The 27038-nt window shown below is 42.4% G+C and overlaps 3 protein-coding genes across 5 annotated transcripts in view; 2 read left to right on the forward strand and 1 right to left on the reverse strand.

The window, feature by feature from the left end:
• Positions 1 to 200: 200 nt before the first annotated feature.
• timm29 (translocase of inner mitochondrial membrane 29) lies at positions 201 to 2960 on the reverse strand. Its single transcript, XM_079178305.1, has 2 exons — positions 2770 to 2960; positions 201 to 1162 (listed from the first exon to the last, which is right to left on the reverse strand). Exons 1-2 carry the CDS (start codon positions 2873 to 2875, stop codon positions 486 to 488), a joined length of 783 nt encoding a protein of 260 aa, XP_079034431.1. The 5' UTR covers positions 2876 to 2960; the 3' UTR covers positions 201 to 485.
• A 256-nt stretch (positions 2961 to 3216) lies between these two features.
• Positions 3217 to 8265, forward strand: yipf2 (Yip1 domain family, member 2). Of its 3 annotated transcripts, none has more exons than XM_079178069.1 (9): positions 3217 to 3305; positions 3665 to 3730; positions 4527 to 4693; positions 4791 to 4871; positions 5013 to 5100; positions 6500 to 6616; positions 6706 to 6872; positions 7551 to 7733; positions 7818 to 8265. In XM_079178069.1, the coding sequence occupies exons 2-9, from the start codon at positions 3700 to 3702 to the stop codon at positions 7905 to 7907; spliced, it is 924 nt and encodes a 307-aa protein (XP_079034195.1). In that variant the 5' UTR covers positions 3217 to 3305; positions 3665 to 3699; the 3' UTR covers positions 7908 to 8265. The 3 variants fall into 3 exon arrangements, with proteins under 3 accessions (XP_079034195.1, XP_079034193.1, XP_079034194.1); XM_079178067.1 differs by having other exon boundaries at positions 3221 to 3350; XM_079178068.1 differs by lacking the exon at positions 3217 to 3305 and adding an exon at positions 3397 to 3566.
• A 1052-nt stretch (positions 8266 to 9317) lies between these two features.
• nbr1b (NBR1 autophagy cargo receptor b) overlaps positions 9318 to 27038 on the forward strand; it is a 33322-nt gene continuing 15601 nt past the window's right edge. The window contains exons 1-13 of the mRNA XM_079177375.1: positions 9318 to 9465; positions 12530 to 12592; positions 13991 to 14009; positions 14127 to 14149; positions 14846 to 15034; positions 17100 to 17177; positions 17287 to 17549; positions 19444 to 19569; positions 21489 to 21695; positions 22579 to 22738; positions 24696 to 24779; positions 24960 to 25145; positions 26536 to 26649. Of these exons, the coding sequence (XP_079033501.1) occupies positions 9364 to 9465; positions 12530 to 12592; positions 13991 to 14009; positions 14127 to 14149; positions 14846 to 15034; positions 17100 to 17177; positions 17287 to 17549; positions 19444 to 19569; positions 21489 to 21695; positions 22579 to 22738; positions 24696 to 24779; positions 24960 to 25145; positions 26536 to 26649 (1614 nt within the window). The 5' untranslated portion in view covers positions 9318 to 9363. The remainder of the gene's footprint in view (positions 9466 to 12529; positions 12593 to 13990; positions 14010 to 14126; positions 14150 to 14845; positions 15035 to 17099; positions 17178 to 17286; positions 17550 to 19443; positions 19570 to 21488; positions 21696 to 22578; positions 22739 to 24695; positions 24780 to 24959; positions 25146 to 26535; positions 26650 to 27038) is intronic.

The raw sequence follows: 27038 nt of genomic DNA on the forward strand, positions 1-27038 counted from the left end.
AGCAAAGGAAAATGTGAGACAATACTAAATGAAGTAGAAGACAGAACGGCAGATTGAACGGAAGTGAGAATATCTTAAGAGTGGAAGAATAGGCATCACACATTGATATCCAGCTTAAGTTCTTCAAATCTGTCAAAATAAAAGGCTGAAGGTCTGTAAATATTATATTGGAATTGTGAGACAAAACTAAGACTTCTGGAGAGAATTGACACATTTATTGATGTATGGTTCATGGTATATGTGATATTACTTTTCTGTGATACAGAAACAGGTAAATAAATAAAAACACAGCTCAGGATTTTAAAGGGCTGCTTTTACTTTGACAAATCAAAGCTGTGTGTTCCATTGACCGTGTGAGATCGCAGTTCACAGTTTGGACAGTTCATAGCTGAAAAATGTAAGATAAAAGTAGCTTTGATTCCAACACTGTATGAGAATAACTACACTAGTACAGATGTGCATCCAGCATGTTTTGCCCTGCAGTGTTAGGCTTGAGTCTGCTTCTCTTCCAGTGCTTGTATTTGGCCCTCTTCACTGATACTCTCCTCCTTTCTGTCCACTACATTAGTTTCTTTCTCCTCTTCCCCTATTTTCAGTGCTAACCAAGACTCTTTGTGCAACCTCTCGCTCCTGTCCACCTCCTGAACACTGGGTGGCGACGTCACCTGCATGTGTGGCGGCAGGTGCTTGAACTCATCCTCGTTCACATCATAGTCCTTCATCTTTGAGTCAAGCACCCACCAGCGGCCGACGAAGCCAACGTCTAGTACCCGCTGAGGCAGCTCCTTCCAGGGTGTTGACAGATTGGAGCACTGGGCTTCGTACAGTGTGGTGTCTGGGTGGTAGTCAGACAGGTAAACCAGAGAGAGAACACCCAGGCTGGCATGGTGTAGCCGACCCTCGTTACGAAGTTTCACTAGATTCTGTACGTGGCCATCAGAGGTCCCGTTGCGGATCCACGGAGACAGCAGGCCCAGCCGGTTGGAGCACTCCAGCAGGGTGGCTTCAAAGGATGAGCGGTCCGGTTTTGTGTAGCAACAAGCCCAGATCCCGCCCAGCAGAGAGGCATATACAGAGGCTTTGACGGGTCGCTCCCATGAACCAACAACTATCTCCCGACATGCCTCTTTGTAGTCAGAGACCAGGCCGCGACACCACGCACCTACAGACACAAGGATACAGAACAAAAGGTCACTTAGTCCTGCTAACAGCACATTGCTCCAGATATTTGTAAGTGTATCACTGAGTCCTTAAGTGTAGTAACTACTCGCTAGTTGCAAACCAGTGATTTACTATTAAACTTTAAAAAGGAATAATTCATCCACAACATGACCATTTGTATAAATTAGGGCAGAAATACTATTCCATATTCACTGGAAATGATTGGAACTATATCAAAAGTAGGGGTGCAGCAGATCACAAAACTCGGTTCTGATTGTATCTCCATTCTGAGTCACGTATCGGATCAGCAGAAAGGAAGCAAATAAATTCTTTATGCACAGATCAATTATGGTTTACAATTACTCACACAACTTGTACAGTATAATATTCAGTCATTTGCTCACTACTTCCGACACGCATTGTAAAAACCCAACTATCTCAGACACATTGGACTCGTCCTGGCGCTCCTGTGGGTAAAGTGGGTCATCTGTTAACCAGAAGGTTGGTGCTTTGATCCCTGGCTCATACTGTCCACATGTCCTTGAGTGAGACACTTAAACCATAGTTGCTCCCCGAGCAATTCACATCAACTCACTGCTCGTAAAAATGCTTACGATGGGTCAAATATCATCTGTGTATATGGTGATTCTAATCAGGGCCCGAGCAACCGACAACGTTGGGCCAGCGAAGGCCCTATTCAAATAGTAAGAATTATTATTACTTTTATTCAGATTTTTATTTTTGCACTTTTTGAGTATTTGCCATACTCAGAAACTCACCACATTTTGCACACTTGCCTGGTCTGGTGAAAATAGCCATTTGATATAGGTTGCATATCTGTGTGTAAAGAAATGTCTCTCTAGCGCCCCCTATAAGTTGGACCGGTGACGCCCCTCGGTCAGTATGTCCGATTTGACACATGTCCAGCTCCGCTAGCGCTACAAAAAACCCTCTCAGGCCCCTAAACTCTGCCTAGAAACATTTTCTGCCATTACATGCACGCGCGCGCACAGTTTAAGTGAATGGGGACGATATTGTTGATTGTCATAGTGTTCAACCAATCAGATCTTTAGTTTGACATGTTTTGACGTGCCAGAGCCTTCTAGCTGGCCTACAACTAAGTCAGCATTACGTGCAGCTCAGTTTGCAGGTGCAGCGTGTCCTGTGATTGGTCAGTGGGCGAGCATGTGACTATTGTGAAACGAAACTTAACTTGCCAGCAGAACTTACTCAACACTAGGTTGTTTGCTATTAGTCTCAAGTTGTGCAATGCATATCTTGTGGAGCTGATAATAATAACAAAGGTTATATATTCAGCACCACTAAGTGCTTTTCGTACGAACGAGCCTTTGCAAATGAATGCTAACTGACAAAAATACGTAACGTTAGCTCCTAAAGTAACGCAATAAAGCGAGAACCCTCTCATGTCATGTCATGTCCTTTTACAAACATCACATTACCTGTGAACTGGGCAGTCAAATAAACTAATACAAGCGGTGCTCTATCAACCTTACATTAATTAACTAAGCTAAAGTTTGTAGTGTTCCTGCAACCTTACACTCACTAACGTTAGCTCACTCACTAACGTTAGCTCAATCAGCTCCTCACCTGCTTTACTGTTTCTCAGCCTCTCCCATCTGCTGCTTGTGACCGGAGCTGCTACTGTTTCTGCCACAGCGGAGCACATCCTCCTTACTACACGCAGCGAAGCCATTTCCACTGATTTTATTCACTACTACGGTCACCTTCACGCCGGACAAACATGCTGGTTGTCAAGAAGACGACTCACATGCAGCCAAAATGGCGCCCCACACGTGAGTCGTTCCTAATCTTCCGACAGAAAGCCCTACTTCGCAAAGGTTCCGCTTGCTGTCATTTAAACCGATATACTTTTTTTGTTATTAGTAACAATATTATGAAAATATGTATTTTCTATATTGAGCAGCCATAACGATGTGATGCATAACTTTGCATTACGCCGTAGGCTATATTTACAAAATCAACAAACCTTTTAAAAAGAAGGTGCTTCACGTGACAGCTTTGTTTACGGATGACGTGTACAGGATGCTAACCTAACCAGGCTAACCATGGAGCAGACTGCCTCACAGCACTGTCGCTAGTTAAGAAAGACAGGCGTTATCAGTGTATGACTACTTTCTGTCAATTTATTAACCTACATGTACTGTTAGGTACGTTTATGTCTTCAAACAAATGAGAAATATGAGTGCGAGTGTGAACGTATTCTAACGTCAGCTAGTAAAACGTGAGCTGTCACAGCTGCTATCATCAGATCCTGCTGCGGACAGGTCGTTAAGCTGTTAGAGCACGAATCTATGGCACAATTATAACTGTCTCGATGACTTTTGACATTACTGAAAAGTGAACTGTATCCGTAAAGTATCTTGGTGTGTGAGCTCGCTGCTTGAACAGATTCTTGATCTTTAAAGAGATCTAGAACCCTAGAACATGAATGTATCTGACCTAAGTGTTCATCTCCTCCTAGGTCTCGCGTGAGATTGCTGTCCGATCACTGAAGCCATGGCTAGTCCTAATGATCTACAATTCCAAGGTAAAGACTCAAAGATTAATTTCAATGTGTCTACAGCTGCAGTGCTTGTTTTCTCCTCAAATCCATGTTTGATGTCTCAAGCTTAACTCTGGCTTTCAAAATGTATAGATATTTCTTTTTTTCAAGCAAATTGGAAATAATCTAAATATATCTCATATCAAAATATAATTTGTAAGGATTGTGGACAATGTCACATGGGACTGAATGGAAATGAGGTAGATAGATAATTGCAATGTGTTTGTTAATACAAACACTCTGGATGATGCTCGTGATGAAGGCCAACGTGGGAAATAACTGGAGTTAGACTCAAATCACTAACGGAGTAACAACAACTCTGATGTGTTTTCCTGACAAAGACTTCTGTAAAGGAAGGCAGCATTGTTAATAAAAACTATTTAGTTATGTATAGACCTGCTTCATCTTTAGCGAGTGTGATTTAAAGAACTGCAATCTGCTTCTACTGGTGTTCAGAGGAATCTGTGTGAATTGAGACTTGAAATGATTCTTATTAAGGTCAAGGTAGACAGCTGGAAGGTGTGTGTCAGATTGTAACTTAAAATACCTATAAATATACCGTTTTATTAAATCAGTTTGTCTGTTAATTTTTCTACCTAATAAGAAAATAGAAAATAAGTGAAAAAGGGTTAGTTAACTACCAACAATGACCATTAACAGCAACATTTTAATCGTGCAAAGCGAGAGAGCCAGACTAAGTTGAACGGGCCTGGTGGTACAGGTGGACATCCTGGGCCTGTTCTAGTATTAACTCCCAGTGTTTCTTGATGCACGTCTGCAGAGTTTGAGGAGGCAGCAGAGCTGTTGTCTGCAGACCCGGGGGCCTCCACACTCAGTACGTCTGCCTCAAACACCATCACTCCAGCAGCAGCAGCGGGAGGAGGAGAAGGGGAGGATGTGAAGCTAGACCTCTCAGAGGACGAGGAGGGTCAGGAGGAGAGTTCAGAGGTGGGTTGACTTGTGTCACCATGACACAGGTTCTCAAAGAGTCTGGATGTTTTGAATGGACAGCAGCTGACAGATGTGTGTGTGTGTGTGCTTCCAGTTGTTAGGAGGACAGAAACCAGCTGGTGGCTTCTGGACCTTTGAGTACTATCAGTCTTTCTTCAATGTGGACACAGTGCAGGTATGAACCTCATCGATCTACAATTACACTGTTAATACAACTGAACAATTTCTACATGTGATTTTTTTTTGAATGATAAACCAATCTCAGAGGAAGACATTTACATATTTTATCTGCTTGACACCCCATCATGTGATGCAGGTACTGGACAGAGTTAAGGGGTCAGTGATGCCTTTACCTGGAAGTAACTTTATCAAACACCACCTCAGGAGTAACCCAGATCTATATGGTAAGCCAATGGTGACGTGTTAAATGTATTATATTATACTTTCCCTTTTTATTATTCCTGATTTTCTCTGGATTTTAAGGCTGTACGTTGTAGATAGGTTTATAGTTGTGTGTTAAGGGGTTGCGACGTATGCAGTTAAATTGTAGGCTGCAGTTGCTGTAGCTCCTCAAAATTGGAACTACATGTTGAGCCTGCGGAGATACCCGGTGTAGACAGGAAGTATGAGTGGTCAGCATGGGCTGCTCGTGTTTTCTTTTCCAAGTTTCTGAAGCCAGTGGAGGTTGTTGAGAGTACAGACAACATGAAGAAAGTCATTGTCTTCTTTTCTCAGAAACACACAACTATGGGTACATTAGGTCTCTTAATTGCATCCCCGTTTCCCTCACTTGCGTCCTTTCCGCAAGGAAACCAATGCGAGGAGAGAGGAAACGAGGGAATGTGTTTTAAGAGACATGAGACGTCATCAGTTGCCTCACGTGAAGCGACGTCTGTTTCTGATGATGGAGGATCAGCTGATCACAGCTGATCACAGCTGGATCAGCTGTCAGTCGGCTTTAACAGCTGGAGAGACTTTAGAGAAGTTTGTGTCTGTTCACATGATCACTGCACTTAATAATAATAGTAACTAATAATACTAATAACTAATAGACACACAGTAATCATCACTAGCGGTGTGTTCTCTCTGTAGCCTGTTACCTCTTTAACAAACTGTGTTCTGTTTATGAGCGCAGGATACATTTCTACCAGCAGAGTGCGTCTGTACGTTTATTAACCCAGAATATGATTATGGTTTCTCTTGAACATTGGAATTAATTTATTCATGCATCCTCGCTCATGGCTCCTCCCTCCTCCCTCCTCGATCCTCAGAGCAGAAATAAGAGCTTTGGGACGGCCATCGATATGGCAGAGCAGAACAACCTCCGGTTCAATCAAGGAGCGAGGAAATGACAATTAAGAGACTTGGGATGTCCCCTATCACAGACATCTCCACTGCAAACTTCCTGCTCACCACAACAGCTATAGTGTGTCACAATGAAGGATGAATGTTGCGCAGCAGTAGTCTCCTGTTGAGTAATGAGGCAAGGTGAAAGGGAGGTTATCTGGATGTATCTGCAGTTCTATAAGTAGATTCACCGTACAATCTCTCAAAGTAAAGGAAAGTATCTGAACACTGTTACTGTGGGGATATGATTACAGCCTATACATCCGTCTTCTGTTATGTTTGTGATTCTCTATCGTCTGAACAGATTTTATATATCTAGGGCTAAAATACTCAAATTTCTTCTCTAAATTCTTCCTGCGGAAAAGCTTTAGATTTTGTAAGAATTCCCAGGAAATAACGTGATCTAAATGTCAGGTGTTTCATAATAGACTTTTTATGTTTCTTCTGTCTTTAAAGGGCCATTCTGGATCTGTGTTACGCTGGTGTTCTCAGTAGTGATCAGTGGGAACTTGTCCACCTTCCTCAGTGAGATGGGGAACCCCTCCTACCACTACAGACCACAGTTCCACAGAGGTCAGTCATCCACAGGGTCTTTAATTCACCCGAATAGTCTGTCTTAGTTTTACTGAGTCTGCTTTATTTGTCCTGCTTTTCGCAAACAGTGACGATAGCAGCAGTTGTGATCTTCATGTACGCCTGGCTGGTGCCGATTGCTTTATGGGGTTTCCTGACCTGGCGGCAAGGGGCTGAGAGGCAGATCGGGGGCTATACCTTCCTGGAGACGGTGTGTGTCTACGGCTACTCTCTCTTCATCTATATCCCCACCTCGGTGAGTCCTTTACTCTCTGCTGAGTTTGACTAATGGATGTCAGGGTCACAATAAGCTGTCTTTACACAGACAAATATCCCAGTATAGAGCACCATGTGTATTGGCATTAAACTTCAGTGTAAAGATGACACAAGGGTAAAAAAAAAAAAATCTAAATTACCCCAACAACTTGCTATCTCTCAGCCTGGTAAAAAGCATAATCAGAACAGTAAACAATTAACAAAACTAGTTTGCCTGATTTAAGTGCAGAGGTTTCGTTTTGTTTCACATTGTCTTAAGCCAGTCGTGCCAGAGGAGCACAACATGGATTAGCCTATGTCCAATATTTGGTTGTTCAATATCTGGCCCATCTATCAGATCCATGGTACCAAGGGATCTTACACAGGCTAGACATCTCTTATACAGACCTAACACTATCTGCAGGTGAATTTAATAGTACAGTAGTTTGAATTCATGTCAAAATCATATATACCCATCCTGGGGTTGGTCCATTCCTTTTGGACTCTTTGAAGCTGACTGGGACCCCTCTTCTCAGGCAGACGTGGTCCAGTTGTTTAGTCTGCAAGAGAGAGTTTGATTAGCAGGTTTCACATCAGCCTAAATGAACCAAACATGTTTCGGTCTGAAAGCACACTGATACAGTCGTCACTGACCAACATGTAACTCTGTCATTTCCAGGTTTTGTGGATCATTCCATTTGAGTGGTTGCGCTGGACACTGATCCTGTTTGCCATGGTGATCTCTGGCTCCGTCCTGGTCCTCACCTTCTGGCCCGCTGTCCGCGATGACACCAAGGTGATGTCAGTGGCTACAGTTGTGACCATAGTGGTTTTGCACACGCTGCTAGCTATCGGCTGTAAGGTAAGTAAGCTACCAGGATGAGGCCTATCAGTTGTACACATTTAACCTGAAGGGAATAGTACATTGTTTTCATTTTTTTTTCAGATGTACTTCTTCCATATAGAAGTCCATGTACCAACTACAGCCCCTACACCCCCTCCCCTTCACATCACAGTGGCCGCCACACCCCACTGACCAATAGGAACGAGTGCTTGCAGGAGGGAGAGAGGAAATGAAGGATGTCTCTGTTGTGTTTGGAATAACATGCAGATATAATGCCATGTATAGAGAGGCGGGTTAAGGCAATGCTGTTCAATGCTCTCGCGGGATGAACTGATGGAATGGGTGTGTGTGTGGTTGTTTGTCTAATTTATCCTGAGGTGGCTCTACTGGGACTGAAGTAGCACTTGGTCACTGCAATAATTGTACATTTTGACTGTGATGTCTGAGGATGTGGTGCAGGTTTAGAAGAAGACATTAAAAATGATTCATTGGTGTAAGGGAAAAAGTGTCAAACTTCTAAACCAAATACAATCATTAAACCATGCTACAACCACTCATCCATTCATTCAGTCAGTGTGTGTGCTCTTTGTGGTTCTGATTGATATTAATTCATGCTATATTGTCAGGCCATGCAGGCTGGGTGTAGTTACACTACATGCATGACACAATATTACACACATTTATCAGTTACCCATTCATAACAGGTGATCATAATAAACATATCTCATACTAATTACGTGCCAGCAACTAGGTGGCGTCACCCCGAAGACGTCAGCTCGGAACAGCCAAATGAACGTGGGCTATAACGTTTATGATTAAACGTTCTAACTTATGCAGAGACGGGACGTTCGGTGAGGCTCCATAGAACGTGTTCACTCACTTCACCTGCTGACTCCACTGTGTGAACCTCACTTTCTCCTGAAAGAAAAGCACTTTACTCAAAGCTAGTTAGCGAGCTCAACCGTCAGTGAACAATAAGGTAAGTCCTCTAACAGCTAGCTTATTAGCTCAGTGTACATGTCTGTTTAACACAGTACAAGTTAAACACTCAGGAAGTGGATTTTATTATCTCCCTAAACTTTACTAAAACCTATTCCCTCTGGTCTGTTCATTGTCACATTGTTCACCTCAAAGAATTGTTGAAGAAACTCAGATTCTGAAGTATTATCAGCACAATAACTCAAAATAAGAACTTATCATGCAGATCCGCTCATTTCAAAGTTTGATATATTTATATTATTGGATACTGATTAAATACTGATTCATCAACATGTACACTGTATTTAAATGTAGCATGCTCTGCAGGTGAAACAAGCATTGTTATATTGATGTTATTGTTTTGTAGCTGAGCATAAAACAATAACGTAAGCAGCTGAAGCTGTGATCACAGGCGACGCTCTCGCGTCCTCCAGCGGCTGGTCTCGCGCTGCTTTCAGTCTCTCCGCACAAGCGGAAGTGTCGATTTAGTTCCGGACACGTGGTGCAGAGTGGGCGTGCCCAGGACGCTGATGTAAACACAGAATACGCCCCCCTCCCCTTCTGATAAATCACAGTGGAGCGAGATTAACCCGAATAGCCGCCGTCGGTCGGGGAAAGCGCTCCGTGTCCGTCGTGTGTAATATGCGTTAAGGCGAGGACGGGCAGCGCCATGGACTTCTACATCAATCTGAAGGTGAATTTCAGGGGAAATTCCAAAAATTTCCTCCTGTCAGGATCTGAGACCAAGAGCTGGGAGTCGATGGAGGCCATGGTAAGAGAGGGGCGACCCGCCGTCCTCACATACACCGACCGTGTCACCTGCTCTCATACATTGAACGGGCGCGTGTGATTGTGTTGGATGACATTGCTGGGCTACATCGGACTGCTGTGTTAGTCCTCAAGGGAACGAGCCACCAGCTCCGTGTATGCTATGCTATGGATGCTATTAACATACTACACTGTCAGCTGGGACAGTAAAGCTATGCTTCCATCACACACAGAGCTACCAGTAGATGACAGGGAGAACACACCACCGACTTTAGGGTTATTACGTGGTTTGTCGCCATGGAAACACTGTTTACCAGCTCAACATAACGGGTTGGATCACATCATCCGCCGCTGTAACGTCCTCCTCGGGCCTGTTGGCTGTTGCTGTGAGGGGGTCAGCATCATGCACAGAGCTTTGTTACACATCAGGGAACCGGGCTGTCAGAGATATTATGATAGAACAGTTGTAGGTAGTCCTAATCCCATAATGCATTGCTCTATCTATTTCCAATGGGCTTTTATTAGAGGCCTTTATTACATATCATTTTTTCCCGACCTTTTGTTGTTGCTATTTGCTGCCGTCTCTAGCCTAGTCAGTACAAAGTACATTAGAAACCATTAGAAACAGAACGGAGTCATGTGACTGGCTATCCCAGTCCTGTGGTGTCTGCAACTACATTACAACAACATCAACAAATACTAGTCTATGTTCATCTGTGTCAATACAATTCTTGCACTTCGACATGTTTACCAAGGTATGTATTGAATCGTTATCAGAGATGCAAAATGGGGTGACCGGCAACTGCAAGGTCGGCGGTTCGATCCTTGGCTGAAGTGTCGAAGTGTCCCTGAGCGCGACACTGAACCCCTAACTGCTCCCTGGGCGCCTGTCAGAGGCAGCCCACTGCTCTCTATATATACAGGGATGGGTCAAATGCAGAGACCAATTTCCCCTTCCGGGATGAATATAGTATAATAATAATAATAATAATAATAAAAAGATAAGTAAACAGAGAGAAGAGAGACAAAACGACTCTGGAGACTCAAGATGTCTGAGTGTTGTGCTCCTAATGGGATCGTAATTTCTGATGAATCAACATCAGATTAATTAATTAATAAAGCTCTCAACTGCTCTCCTGTTGAGTAGATTTCTGTATCACTAAAATGTGTTTCTGAAAGAAGAACTAAGTCACTCAGTTGCTGAATATTTACTTCCCTCCGCATGCAGATAAACGCATGCGATTGGCCTGTCCAAATCACACATGCACAGGAGAGGAGAGTTTCATCAGTAACGGCCGAAATACCCACTATTGTTTCTTCGTACATGTTGTGGAGGTCTCAGTCTGCGGGAAACCAAAGGCCGTTGTGTCTGGGTTCATCCGGAGGTGCTCTGTGAATTTCACTGAGCCGTATTCTCTGTATCTAGAGAGCCACACGTCGGCCACTTTGCTACGGCTGTATGAACCCAAAATGAATCAAAAAAAGCCAATTCTGCTGTAATTTAATTGCAATAAATGGATAAAAAGGATGCAGATTTGTAAAAGGTTTGAATGCAGGCTCTGTTAGGTCTGGACGCAAGACAACAAGCAAACCGCTGTTAAAATGAAGTTTGGATCAATTAGTGCTAAGCTAACATTGTACCTGCTCCATCAACGCTCAAAATAGCATCATCTAGGCATATATAGGGTCATGACATTATGGATTATACGCATACATTTATACACATAGTTTTGTCCAATCTTTGGACAAATATGAGTTAGAGCTCTGGATGCACTGGTGCCCGCAGGCTTTTTTCCAACATTTCTGATTTAACAACCTCAGGATGTCAGTGACGACAGGAGGAGAATCTCAACGCTGATAGGCTTCTGCGACACAGCGTCACACAAAGTTCTCGCTCAAGTGACATTAACATTGTATGTAATTGCGCCGAGCAAAGAGTTTGCGTCACGTTCGGTATGAATGCACTATAAAGCGATGTCCATGAACGGACAGCTCTCTAAATCTACTGGAAACACTTGATGCACACACAAGTGTTATTCCACTGCATCCACTGCCAACGGCCCAAAGATAGACTGTGTTAACAAAGCTGCTATATTATTATAGCACTGGGACACCAGCCCCCAGAGGAGATTCTAGTAGCGGGACACTACGCTAGCAATGCGAATTTATTAGCACTTGCTAACGTTTAGCCAACAAGCCAAAGAAGGTAGCCACATGTCTTGTATTACTGCAGTTGAATGTAGCTTAGTGTCTCGCATACTAAAGGTTCACCTAAAGGATTTAATCCCATTTGTTTTTGTGACTCTAAATGTCTTGCTTCCTAGCTAGCTTCCCCTCTTATATCAATTTTGCGTTAAGTATCGGTTTAATCTTCACCAGGTTCTTGGAGGTACCCTGAAAGTACCTGGAGCTTGCATCGAGTGTCACTCTCCTGAGTAGAGCCCAAATGTATTTCCAGAAACTCTTCCCCAAACAGGTGGAGACCTGTGTCATTGACTTCCTCTTAATGAACTGGAAAGGAGCTAATGGTGAACCACCAATCAGAATGAGCCTCTAGCCACTCAAAAGCTGTGAGGGTGAAAGACCGGAAGAAATGTTTTTTAGTCGGTAGCATTGTTAACGGCCAGTGTCGAGAAAGAAGGTGAAATATGGGCCGGGAGCCCTGCACCTTTTGGATTTATGGTCCATCCCTCTCGACCACAGCGGTCTAGGAGTTCATTTGTCTGAGTGCTGCTGAGTCACAGATGTCAGACTTCACTTTGAGTTGTTGTTTTAGCATTGAGTGGGATGCAAGTGGGTTTGGTGTACAGGTATAGCATCATCTTGTTTTTTATTTGACAAGAAATGCTGAATAATACATTCAACATGAGCCAAATGAAGAGAACTGTACAGCTTTGAGTTAGTTAGGATCCAGTAGGAGTGTGAATGAAGCCTACTCAAGCCATTGATGGAGATCCATATTTCATCCAAATTGAAATGACTGTTAGGTCCGCACTTTATGTCTGTCATCCTTTCTTGATGAGCCATCATCCTCGGTCCTTATCAGATCTGTGTTCATGTGTTTGTAGGTAAAGCGCTCGTTTGGCCTGTGCAGTCTGCAGCTGACCTATTTTGACGAGGAGAACGAGGAGGTGAGAAACTCTATTTGTTGTCACTCTGTCTTATTTACCGTTTTCTTTAAACATCACAGTAAAGTTGGGCAATATCACTTAAAATCAATGCATGGTCAATTGTCACATTGAACTAGGGGTGGGAATCTGGAGGCAACTCATGATTCAGAGGGCTACGACGCGATTATAAATCAATCATTGATTTATCTTGATGCATCAACATTTTTCTTTACCTGATTTATGTTCTCTCACTGTGACTATCTGCTATTTTTTAAAACACTGCATATTTTAATGATTCATAATTTTAAAAAACTGATACATTTGTTCCATTATCTTTTATTAATTCAATATTGGTAACAAATCAAAGAGATGTGTCAACTGGAGGGTTACATTTCCAAGCACTGCAAAGATAACCAACAATAAAATAAATGAAATGGGGCCTGTAGCAGCATCCTCGTAGTAAAAACACAGAGTTCAGCATGTTCTGAGTCATGTGACATAACAAGCTGCCCTCATTCACAAATACATGATATAGACTTCTCTTCAAACAAATCCCCTTTTTATAGGCAATGAACAGCCAGCTCTGGAGCATGTGGTAAAACTATACAGTGATAAAGTGCCCGTTAATGGTGACACAAGATTCTGTCACGCATTGCGTGTTACTACCATCCTACCCGCAGGAACGTTCCATTATTGAGTTTTCTGCATTGAGTCTTAATCTTTTAAGAAACCATCGTGATGCATTTTTCCTACACCCCCTAGCAGCAACCTCCGGTGAAGCCAATGCCTGAGTGCCTTAAACTTCACATCAGGGGGGGAAACTCCTCTGGTGACAAAAATAAATCAGATTGCATAGAAGTCTATGAGAAAATGACCCTACATTGTAAACATGAGTTAATGGTCTCAAGCCTTCTTCAATACAGCATGATGATCATTTAGTAAGTGATGGTCCGTGTAGAGTAACGACGATGATAGACATGGTATGTGCGTGGCTACCTTGTGATTGACAGGTCACTACCACGGCGTTCTCCGGTCTGGGAGTTCTTAGAACTTTAACTCTTTCATTGTATGTTTTCAGTTCTTGAAAGTGAACTGTCACATTTTGGTCAGCTTTGTACCATTTACCGTCTTTTACATTTTCTACAAACCCAGGCTTAGATACCCTTGATGACATCACAATGACATCATGAGGGTGTTTTCTCAGGCTTGAGAGAGCTCTTTTCCAGAGCAGCAGCAGACATGATACAACTGTTTTCACCTGCCAACTAGTAGCCTACTTTCCCTGATGAGTAAATTGAGCTGCATTTTGATAACATTGGTGTGCCCCTTTTTAATTCATGGAACTGTATCACAAAACCAAACACCGTAGTGTAAACATTCACAGATTTACATAAAGAATCTTCCCTTGTCTTCTTCCAGGTGTCCATTAACAGCCAAGGTAAGCGTACAAACAGCCACAGGACACGGTATGCTGAACAAAACCAAATACATCTACGAGATAATAATGGGTTGCACATCAATATCATGTTAATGAATATTTCTGCTTTTATTCCAGTGGACTATGAGGAGGCATTGAAGGTAAATTGACTGGAAGTTCAATTGTTGTTAACTTTTGTGTACTTCTGGGAAACAAATAATTACTGTACAGCACATTTTGGCCATAGAAAAAGAATAGGAGTAGAACGGACATTAAACAGTTTGCCGTGGTCATTTGAATAGTACAAAAGAAAAATGACACACATCAATAGGTATTCACACAGCTGGAACAACAGCTGTTAAGGCAAACAAAAGACGTCTTTTACGACCAATTCATACTTTCTTTCCTTCTTACTTGTAAAAGGGACAGTCAGCTCCCTCTACTCTAACTCTATGTACATTACAAATTATACTTTTAATAGTAACACAAGTAAGACTCAAAACTGAGGTTATATATAACCTGTTTCTGACAGATTGTAATTTAACCCCTGTGTTGTCCTGGGGTCAAAACGTTTAACTTCAATTTTCTGGTGCTCTGCATATGTCTCCATAGTCCCGTAACAGGGATTCTGGATGTATACGGGTTTGGGTGTCGGGAGGGTTGTTTTATTTAATGAGTTTTCTAAATTCAAAAGTGTTAAATTCTGCAATGCTTCAGGAGGCTGATGTCTCCTCTCTAGCAAAGCATTTTATTGTTATCAGAAGAAAGACAAAGCTTAGTTTGAAAGCTTAGAAATGGATCTAAAATGAATTTTAAAAATGGCAGCAGGTGACACTAACGCATTTGCTATTTCCCAGAGTGCAGCGAGGCAGGGGAACCGACTCCACATGAACGTGTACGAGACTCGGGGGCAGCCGGCGAGGGTCCCCACCACCAAGGCCAGCGGGACGGAGCCCAAGAGGGGTTTCAGACCCCCGCAGCACTGTCCCGCTCTGGCCCAGGTGGTCAGCCGCAAAGTCCAGGCTGCAGTGCCAGAACAGGGCATGGTAAGACCCCAACACACACTCGTTCAATATGGCCCCTGGGAATGTCTTTGTCCATTTGTTAGTCAGCTGCCACGGATCAGAATTTTGACAAACTTTGAAAATCATGCATCTCATCACTGTACTTCAGTATTTGTACAGTAACGAGGGGTGTGGACTAGTCATTTGTACCCTCAGATTACTTAATTACCTTTAATTACGCACTCAGGTGTCAGTTTATTAGGTACACCACCTTAAACTAATGCAGTCTAATACTGCAATAATGTTCAGGTTTGTTAAAACCTTAGGGTGATGTTGATGCAGCTGTATGATCATCTTGGCGGATGTAGTTTGTGCTGCTAGTGAACTGTATTGCATTATATATATATATATATATATATATATAGATTAGCTCTGCCTCATTTGCATAAATGCTGTGGACAAAGTATTACAAACCTGTCAGTAGAACACAATACAATCAGTCGCAGAAATAACACCGTACCATTTTGCCTTCGATTCAAATTTTTTCAAATTTGAAAGTGATGAAGCAAGTCTTGACAGTGGGCTATATGTGTTGGTCTTGACTTTGGTCTTGACATGGGTCTAGACCAGGAGTATTCAATTCAAATTCCAAAAGGTCCAGATTGAGAAAATCTCCTCGTGCAAAGGTCCGGAACATTACAACAATATCTAACTTGCGCTATTTAGTGCCCTATCTATCTATCTATCTATCTATCTATCTATCTATCTATCTATCTATCTATCTATCTATCTATCTATCTATCTATCTATCTATCTATCTATCGCCACCTCTTTACAATACATTGAGAACCTTCAAACCTTTGGAGCAATCTAAAACATCTCTAAATCGTTCACTCAGTAACCTCTCTGCACCCCTTCGTTAACAAATACATCATTATACATCATCTCATTATTGTAGGCTAGTTCTTTATTGTCAATAACTCAACGAGCTCTATAATGGAGTCTGTTAAAAGTTTCCATATCCACAAACAAGATTTAGTAAATCAGAAACTATACCAACATGTTATTTCATGCTAATTCTGTCGCGCATACCATTTTTTTGAATATTTAAAAATTGAAATAGGAAGTTAGTTTTCTTTAAAAAAAATCTGTGGAGCAAAGAGAAGGCAGCGTGATGAAGGCAGCGTGATGAAGGCAGCGTGATGAAGGCAGCGTGATGAAGGCAGCGTGATGAAGGCAGCGTGATGAAGGCAGCGTGATGAAGGCAGCGTGATGAAGGCAGCGTGATGAAGGCCCATTGGTTGCTAATTCATAGCTGAACTGAGACGCCCAGTTTTACAGCTTAAACGTTTAGATGGGTGCAGGTTGTGTCTGGGGAAGAGAAAACCAAGGCAAGTCATACTGAACTAGATAAACATGTAAGACACAGACTGGCCGTGGTCCGGCTAGTTCTTGTTAGTTGGTTTGCTCACTCATTGCTGTAACATCACCATGAGTGCTTGACTTTGTTGGCCTGCTCTCAAACTCTGCACTGGCTTCAAAATGTAAATGTCCATGTCCAGAGTCATGTAGTAGTACGACTCACTGCAGTGCAGTGCAATGCTTTGCTGTTCAGTTCAGCTGTCAGCATTCACACACATTTTCAGCAGGAAAGGCATTTTCTTGTCACTTGCATTATTATGTCATTAAAATCAATCATTGCATCTTAAAAGGTTTATCTAAATCAATAACTTAGAACTGTTATCTTAGTGGTAATAGACTGCAACTGAGTTACTTTTTAGAGTGTAGGAATGATGACTAAATGTGTCCAGTTGGCGGACAGTAGTGAGGTTGTTGACAGGTTTTCAGTTGATACTTGAGTTTTGCTGTAATTCCTTAAACATTATCACCAAAGCAATAACAAAATAAAACCACATTTAAAACGCTCTTGGATTTATATGAACAATATTCCCCTTTCTTCTTCCAGGCGTACTTAGACATACTTTATTGAAGAACTGGTGGATGAAATGACAATGAAAGCTGTGTGGTCATTTACATTGACAATGATTTATTAAAGATGTTAATATGCATGTTTTATCTCATGAATATCATAATGTGTGTTGATCAGGTGATCTTGAAAGACATGAGGGGCACCAAAGAAGAAGACAAGACTCCTCCAGCCTGGTTCACCTCTTACATGGAGAAGGTAAGAACAACCTGATGGAGGGGAAGTTTTTCTGCTGGAGAAACTCACTGAACCAATTTAACAGCACAAAAACCCCCATCTCCCATCAACCCTCCTTTTATCCCTCCAGTTTAAGGACCAGGTAGTCCGTGAGGCGGTGGAGAAGATCTGCCGGGAGTTCTCTGGACAGTGCTGCATTCACAAGCCCCTGGGAGGGGGAGCAGCAGGAGGAGGAGCAGGAGGTGGGGGAGGTAGAGGGGAAGCGGTAGGAGGAGCAGAGGCCCAGCAGGTCCCAGAGGTTTCCTCCTCCACTCTGCCTGGAGCTCCGTCCTCCTCCACACCTCCCTGCTCCTCCTGCCGGGGGCAGACCACGGGAGGAGGCTACCAGTGCAGGTATGTGCTATCGGCAGCTAACTGGCTGATTACTTATCCAGACTCATGCTGTACTCTCCAAGCTGATCTGCAATCATTCCTCTGTCATCATTCCACATCTCTGTATTCTTCACATTGTTTGTCTGTACTGTGCTTTGTGCTGGGAGAAGAATGAATGAAGTGAATCAGCTTCTCAGACACCATTTGCATTCACAGTGCTTCTGAGTGGTCAAACAACTCCGACGGATGCAAAACAATGCGGAAAATGTTCTGAAAACTCGATTGACGGACAAAAGTCTCAGGGTCCGTGTGTAAACGTGATGGACACAGTGTAAGGTCGTATTTATTTTCAAAACTCGTATTTTTAAACAAAAGAAATGCGGACTGTGAAAAGGCCTTAGGAGTACTCTACTGATTTAGCATCACAGTCCTGTAACCAAGCATCCATCCGGGGGTCACCAGGGTTCATGCCACTTTAAATTCATGAAAAATGGAAACCGATAAATGCAGTCAGTTAAACATTTCAAATAAAAAAAAAAGCTGAGCAGAACTCAAAAGGAGGGGCTTCTCACTTAAAGGAGAATACCACTGATCCATCTTAAAGGTCAGCCCACCTTAAGTGTGCCTGAACTGGAGCAGCCGGTTGTTGCTAACCGTAGGGCGAAGTCCCTTCAGGTAAATCAGCAAGACACAAGAACCTAGCATGGGCCTTGAGGAGTGTAGTGTAGCATTTTATTTACCTACAAATAAACACACTTGCTAATGTTACGCTGAGCTTGCAATACGCTGCGGTAAACCGCTGACAGAGTATGCTAGGCAGACACGTATCTGACGACCTCGCAGCATAACTAACTGATGTGGTGGAGACTAATGCTTTTATACTAGCGCTGAGCGCTGCATTATTCTCTAAAACGCCAGAGGGTGTGTAAAAAAAATAAATAACTGAAGACTCAAAAAGACGAGTGTAACCCATAGACTGTAGGTGTAACGGCAAAGAGCCATATAGTAACCTCCACAATAGTAATCATCTGTAAGTTCACATCTCAAATTCATGGTCTACTTTAAATTCACAATTTATTTTCTTTCTATATCCCAATATCACCAATGTGCCTCAGAGGGCTTTACAATCTGTGCAACACATGACATCCTCTGTCCCAGGACCCTCACATCGGAACAGGAAGACCCTTTAACGGGTCCAGGAGTGCAATAGGTGTCATGAGTACAGAATGAACAACCTAATCAAAGGATAACAGTCGATCCATATGACAGAAATGATAAATATAGTGAGAGAAGTCGGTAGTAAAATTAATAATTGCAGAAATGATAATATAATCGGTCAATGATTTGTTAACGAGGGTCGGCTAACAGTTAGAAAAGACAAAGTTGATGCCTGACCGGTGCATTGGGTTATTCAACGCTTCTTTTTGAGAGAATGAAAAGAAAGGTCAGAGAGAGGAGGAGGGAGACAGTGTAGACACTAGTCTACTCTACACTGTGGCTGTAGCAGGGTCGTCCTTCAATCAGAGGATCGGCGGTTCGATCCCCGGCTCCTCTAGTCCATGTGGATGTGTCCTTGGGCAAGACACTGAACCCCAAGTTACTCACATACTGTAGTTGTACCTATGTTGTATGAATGTTATAGTCCTGATGGGCAGGTGGCACCTTGCATGGTAGCCCTGTCATCAGTGTATGAAGTACAAGTACAGTCCATTTACCATTTAATACACAGACATGTGTTCTTTATCTGAAACTTAAAAATGGGATTGAGTTTTGGTTTACCTGAAACGTTTTGACTCCAGCTGCTCTGCTTATCCTTCCATTTGACTTGACTGGACTCTAAGGTATTTCCTGCTTGTGTTTTTTTTGGAATTCTCTCTTTCTCTCCACCCGTCTTCTTCCCTCTGTCTCTGGTCAGTGTGTGTACTTCCTGTACTCTGTGCGAGCCCTGCAGTTTCTCTCATGATCCCAGTCACAACCTGGTGAGAGCCAGGACTCCTCTGTCCATCCCAGAGCACGGATCACCTGCCCCGGACCACAGCAGGTATGACACTGCCATTTTGTTAGAACGACATTTTTCATACTTTTAAATAGTAGAGATTAGACTTTATTTAAATGTTTTTTTGGTTAGATGGCTGAAATAGAGTCTGTGGTTAACACAAGCTTAAGAGATTTTAACATTTTGTTCTACGATACAGAATATACCAGTAAATACACCTTTTATAATTGATAAGCTTTTACAGGTTTTGAAAAAGGCAGTTGCTAACAAGTGGCTGAATGAGACAGAAAATGTCATCATGCCAACTAGGGGGATACTCAAGCTCATGCAACCATGAGGTCATTCTATCGCCGAACATTAGCGGTTCACTTCTGCCAATTGTGTCCAGGCTTCAACAGTCATAAGTGTGGTGATCAGTTGTAAAGATTATCTCTGCTAAACATAGTGTGTAAGTATCATAAAATTGTGTTTACCACAGAGCTCATTTTCTGCAATAATCCCAAATCCAATGGAAAAATTGAGGGAACCGGTGCGATGCTAACTTCTGGGTTGGCCAACAAAAAAACGTCATCCCTGCAGCACTCTATTGGACATCTATTTATGTAGATATGACTTTACATAATACAAATAAAAAAGACATTGTATTTTTGGATCATGGTACACATGTTTGGATTGTCTTCTGTGGGTTACAACTCTTAGAGTCCAATATAAACGACCATAGGATGACTACTATTTACACCTCCAGTCATTTGAAAAATTGTGGAGGTCGCGCCATGTCCGTAATTTGTAAAGACAAGTTCTACCGAAAATTATGAATTTGCAGCAACAGTGTTGCTTTTTGCCGTAATGTAATTTTTTCATATTCTTTATCGCTATTAGTCCAATTTAGTGCGGTAGAAGAGTGAAAATGATGCGCCAAAGGCCTCCTTTAATGAGAACACACAGAACCTGCGGAAGAAACCCGAGGTTAACGGGGAACGTAGGAAAGCACTTTTGTTGTACCCGTTCTCTCCGGAGTAAATATGAAGATGTAAACCGGTAGTAGAACATGAAGTAAAAGCAGTATAAAACCTTAAGTGACATCCATATATTAGTGCGGTGCAGGTAAAGTGTTAGGTGATGAGCTCCGTATGCTGAGTAAGGTGATTAAAATAGATGCTTTATGCCTGAAAGTGTAACTTAGGTATTCAAATAAATACTACATTAGCTGATAGTCAGTACTTTTGCCAAAAGTACGGACTCCAGCTTAAAGGGATAGTTCGGGTGTTTTGAAGTGTGGTTGTATGAGGTACTTATCCATCATCAGTGTGTTACCTACAGTGTATGGCGGTTGACACGCCCCCAGCTTAGAGAAGCAGACGGGAGTATACGCATGGAAGCTAAGTAATATTCTGCTGTTGACTGGGCAGCAGAAAAACCGACTTTAGAAAGGCCCGCCTAAAATAAATGAATATCTGTAAGCTATATTTATAATATTTGACCTTGCCATGAGACAGCCATTTCCCCTCTCGGAAACAGGGAACTGAAACCGTTGTATCGATCTATGCTCTCGCCAAAGCCACCAGCCTCGATCTGTTAGTTTGTTTGTGTTATTGTGTGGCTTATTGTGGGGAATCCAAACCAACCAACACACACTAATGCTGACTGGATAGGTACCTGCCACCACCACACTTCAAAACACTATCCATCTAATGTACGTCTTTTTATGTCATTAAATGGACGTACATTAAATTAAAAAACTAAACATAACTGACTTTTTTTAATGAAGTTTTTATATATATATATATATATATATATATATATATATATATATATAATATATATAAATAAAATTGTCATGCTAAAAGCAGATATATTGACTGGGGGACACTTGGTCGCGGAGGTTGTGGTCATGGCACATTTGATGTTTTACGGGAGTCCTTGTCGATATGGCGCACTGGCTCCAACACTGGTGTCCCTTTCAGGTTCTACAGGCGAGGTGACCGCAGTTTCCGAAAGGCGGAGAAGCAGCGGCTGAAAGCAGAGAAGCGCCTGCTGAAAGCCGAGGTCAAGGAGATCCGAAAACAGCTGAGAATGGAAAGGCGGGGCATACAGTGGAGCTCCTCCCACAGAGATGGAAGCTCCTCTCCTGTTCTCCTGCAGCCTCGAGCCACCCAGCACAACAGCCCTGAGTAGGTCACTACAAATAACATGGTCCAAACTAGATTGGTTATAATATACCAAAAAAATCATTTCTCAGGTCTCAGTCAATTAAAAAAAGAGATTCACTAAAGGTGCAGGTCAGTGATTCTCAAGCAGGGTTATTTTGTATTTGTAATCATAGAGGATTGTGGAGTAGCTAAAACATAAATAATATAAATAACAATTCAAATAGAAATAATTGTATTTATCCAGCTATAAGTGATCAAGCAAGCACAGAAGTGGAAACCATATATGGCTAAGTGGTTGAAATAGATGGCTTGATTAATGTTAACGATAGTGAGCTTAAACTTTATAATAAATGGTGAAATAGCTAAAACTAATGTAAAAACGTTTAAATAACTAGCTAAACGTAATATGGATAAATGGTTCAAATAAATGGTGGTGTCTACTTGAGGGCCATGGTGGTACAACTGGCAAAAAAGGTTTGGGAACCACAGTTTCAGATTATGCCAGGAACACGTTTCAAATAAAGTGTATTGACTTTAACAAATATCCAATTTGATCTTAAAGCCACTGGGGGGCGAACGGGAGAACTTGTTCTGACGCGTGTTCTAGGCCACAAACAAATCACCTTCCAGTGCGCTGTATCTCTTTCGATCCGTTGATCCATTTATTCCGTTGCACATTGACACATATCATTAAATCAGCATTGTCCAATCTTACTTGTATCAATGCATCTTAATTGCTTAGTAACAGAACACCACAGGATACCACAGGAAAACAACAAAACTACATTACGGCTCCAACATAGATTCATTTAAATATTCTGGGATGTTAAAGAAGTTATCAAACCTGGTTTAAAAAATCAACTCAAGATCGATGCAGGACTAAAGGACTTTATTTCTTGCCCAGGCGTCCAAAGCGTCCCTGTCCCCTGGTGGTTCCAGCCATGACGGCTGCATTTCTGGACGAAAACCTTCCCGATGGAACCCGACTGCGTCCTGGGACCAAGTTTATCAAGTACTGGAAGATGAGGAACACTGGAACAATCTCCTGGAGCGCTGACACAAAGGTACTCTTCTGTTGCCCATTCGACTCTTCCACAAGTATGAAGTGTGTCAGGTGGATTAGAAGAAATCTTGTGCCATTGAAGGAAAGGTAATGGAGGGTCTAAAATGGAAAAGGATCGTCATCTGGGGAGAATGAATGGGCTCGGTTGATATATCGAAATCTTATCAACTTTTTGTGAATACAAAATTTCAATCCCTCAGTTGAGCTGGTCAAAAGGTCAGAGCATCAAGAAGTATATCATCTTCTGGAGACCAAGTGGTGGCTCGGCTCCAGTGATGACAAGGTTGGTTGGTTGGTTGGTTGGTCGGTCAGTGAGTGCGTCTGAGACTGGGGTTTAAATAGTAGGTGCCGCAGAGTGGCAGGTGAGAGTGAGTGAGCTGATTAGGTGAGTGTGAGATAGAGGGTACATCCCAAGTCTATTAATTGTCATTTCCTCACTCCTCGCTCGAACCGGAAGTTGTTCTGCGCCGCCATATTGACGGCCGTCCCAAAGCTCTTATTTAGCTCGGAGGAGCGAGGAGCGAGGAGATAGGAGGGATCTCCGAGGAGCCATGAGCGAGGAACCACAAGAACAGCCTTCCAGGAAGTGTTTTAACGGACGAGACGCCCCCTCATTGTTCATCAGTTATCTGATTGGATGCTGCATCATTTATTTTTCACAGCTCATCATTTTCAAGTGATCCTTCAAACATATTCAGTAAAGGAACCAATAGCCTGTCCTTGAATTTTTTGTAGATTTCAATAGGAACACCGTCGGGGCCTGGAGCTTTCCCTCCTTTCATACCGTCTATGGCCTCTGACAACTCCGATATTGCAATTGGGGAGTTGAGTTCCTGTTTTGCGCTCTCACCAAGGGACAGTATTTCTATCTGACCTAGGAAGCTGTGGAGTGTGTGAGATGTGGCTGGACTTTCTGATGTGTACAATTTGGAATAAAATGTCTGGAAAGTGCTATTTATTTCTTGTGGGTTAGTAATTGTCGTCCCTTTCTCCGACTCAATTTCTAGAATTGATCTTTCATTCTGCATTGACTTTAAACGCCAGGCCAAAGGTTTCCCTGCCCTTTCTCCTTGATCGTAGAATGTCTGTTTCAGTTTCATTACGCTATATAATGCTTTATTTGTAGATAATTCATTATACTGTGCTCTAAGAATGGCCAGTCTCTGTCTAGTCTCTTTTGTATAAGGTTCATTTCTGTCTCAAGTTCTTTGATATCTTTTTCTAACTCCATTAACTTTAGGTGCTGTTTATTAGATATGCTGCTTGTATAGCTGATCATTTGGCCTCGTGTGTAGGCTTTGAATGCCTCCCATCTTGTAGACGCTGATGTTTGAGTAGTACTGACTTCGAAATAGACATCAATATTGGTTCCAACAAATTTGAAAAACTCGTTATCATGTAACCATCGTGGGCTCAATCGCCATATAGTGGGACCCTTATTGGTTGCTTTGACAGTGTAATTGACTTGTAGTAAAGCATGATCTGAAATGACGACACTGTTATACAATGAGTCGTTCACATTAGGTATCATAGACTTAGAAATGAGGAAATAGTCTATGCAGGAGTAAGAATTATGTGTAGCAGAGTGACATGAATATTCCCGTCTGGAAGGGTTCTTATGTCTCCAGATATCACAAAGATTTAACTTTAGAAGGTCGGCCTTTCCCTCGGGTTTTCGACATCGCGTGAAATGTATCTCAAGAAATATTTTAGGTCACAAATAGCTCGATTTAGTTCGTAAAGTATATTAATTTCGCTGGAGCCTCGCGCCACACGTCTGCTCAGTTGCGCGTCATAACCGGACATGGCGTCAGAGTTGGTGATAATCATCTGTGGGTTCGTCACTATGAGTGACACCTTTCACTTAATTGTTCACTAAATTATTGATTTATACTGTAGTCAAAGAATCTACCATTGATCAATGAGCATGATGTTTGGTCTTGTTTTTCTACCTGCAGCTGAAGTTCATGTGGGGGAACCTGGCGGTAGGTTCTGGGGACCGTTGGAGAGAAGTGTCTGTTCCCTTCCTCCAGCCAGGACAGGTCAGAGCAAGTTTTCATTTACACCCATTGTTGGAAATATACCCTGTACTTGTCATCCTTCTTGTTGTCTCTTTGTACCACTGAATCACGTGGATGTGTTCAGCACCATACTGCTCTGTGTACAACATATCACTTCTTTCTTTAAATGTTGATAACGCTTAATGTTTTCTGTTTGCCCAGGTTGGTATAGTGAGTGTGGCGCTGTGTGCTCCTGCTGTAGAGGGCTCCTACACCTCCCACTGGCGTCTGGCCCACGCCGGAGAGCAGTTTGGACCCCGGGTCTGGTGCAGCATCGTGGTCGATCCTCTGGCCCCGGCGCCCATGATGGCTGATGGGATACTGGTGTCACCGTGTGTCACGCCACAGGTAGAACGAATTTGTGGATGAATGAAAACAGGAATCTCACGACTTAATGCGTAAATCAATAGGGTCAGGCTTTAGAGCTCCAGGCTCTGACACCTCCGGTGCTGGGACCCATCTCTTCCTCGCCAGGACCCCTGGCGGAAAATCATGTGTTATCACATGTGTTAAGGTGGAAAATAGCTCTTCTTTATCAAAGTTGACATGCCGCTGTATATTGCAAGTATTTTATCACGCTTATCGTTAAGGGTATGACATGCAGAAATGTCCTAAATATAATGATGTGATCATCACTTGTGACACACTAGAAGTGTGTGTTGGTGTCTGTATCTGCAGAGACCCTGCCCTCTGCCTGTATTTTCCTTTTTCTTCTTCTGTTGCTGTGTTCGGGACGTTTCTGGGTGGGATGTAGGGTGCCCTTTAGAAGCCTTTATTGAAAATCCGGCAACTCTGAGCTCAGGAGGAGGAGCCAAGTTTGAATGCTGTGTTTACAAACACCAACCAACAACTGTAACATATTATACCTTTAATAAATATCATACCATGTCCATTGTATCATGTGCATTTCGATATAATTATAACTTATAAAGTTAGGTTACGTAATGTTAAGCAGCAAATAACTTTGACTCACCTGAGTTTGTTAATGTTAGCTAGCTATGCTAATGTCAGAGGAATGTAATCATTTCAAAAGCTTTAGTTTGGTATGGCAGTGGATGAAAACAACAAGAGTCGACTTATTTAAAAGAGATTACAAGGTTATTTTTAAAGAGCGGGTCGTCTAAGTTATCCTTCTCTTTCGTGAAGATTGGTGGTCTATGTCTTCCTTCTTCAGGCCGGGAGAGACTGCTAGTTGCACAGTGGTCTTTAACAGGATCCAGAAATCTGGTCCAAAACCATCCATCAAGGCTGGGAATCTGCCTCGGTTACTTAAAGACACAAACGTTTGTTGACCTCCTGTAGCAACTGATGTTGCAGTAGAAAGGCAGGGATCACAGCATTCCACTCTTTTTTTTTATATCCTTGTTGAGACCTCAGTCAATGAGAACTCAGGACCTGAATTCAAACCACATCTCACACTCAGATGTTCAGGATCTGGTGGGATTTTGGCTTTGTCCCATTGTTTAGGCTTTTGCTTTTGCAAGTAGGCCTCTAGAGGCTGATGAGGTGAATGTACGCCAGAGATGATCGTCTCTGGCGTACATCATTTCAGGCGTCACGTCCTTCTTCAAACTCGGGACCATAAAGGGTCCAACGGAGGAGGTGGGCCTAAGCATGGCGCTCTGCAGCTAGACCCTTCTATGGATTATCAGAAATACACACTGATACATGTACAGTATATACACACATAGTGTACTGTGTACGATATCGAACTGAAAAGATTTGACTTTGTCTGCAGGGTAAGAACCCAGTTGTGAAGGATGGAAAAGCCTGTACAGCAAGGGAGCAGCCACTAATGTCAGTGGACCAAGAGGAGTACTACATCCCCTCTGTGGACCTGCTCACTGCACAGGTAATACAATCTGCAATCATTACCTTTCTGTACACTTTGCACTAAGGCTGCGTAAGCCAATGGGTAACGACGGATCACCCTTTGACGTAAGACGATCATACACCAGCATGTTTTTTAATGTATTGTTTTATAGGTTTATGAAATTGCATAATTACACTTGAGCAACCTCATAATCACAGTCAAACAATCAAATTGTTGTCTAATATTTAACACACATACAGTGGTGGTAGAAGTACTTGGATCCTTTACTTTTAATACAATTAGCACAATGTAGAAAAAACTAAGTGAAAGTCCTGCATTTTAAGTATTGTGAAAGTACAGATGTATAATTCTCATATAGTCATTATGCAGATTGGCCCTTTTCAGAATCATTTATTAATATCATATAT

This window comes from Pholis gunnellus, assembly GCF_910591455.1.
Source record: "Pholis gunnellus genome assembly, chromosome: 17".
NCBI lineage: Eukaryota > Metazoa > Chordata > Actinopteri > Perciformes > Pholidae > Pholis > Pholis gunnellus.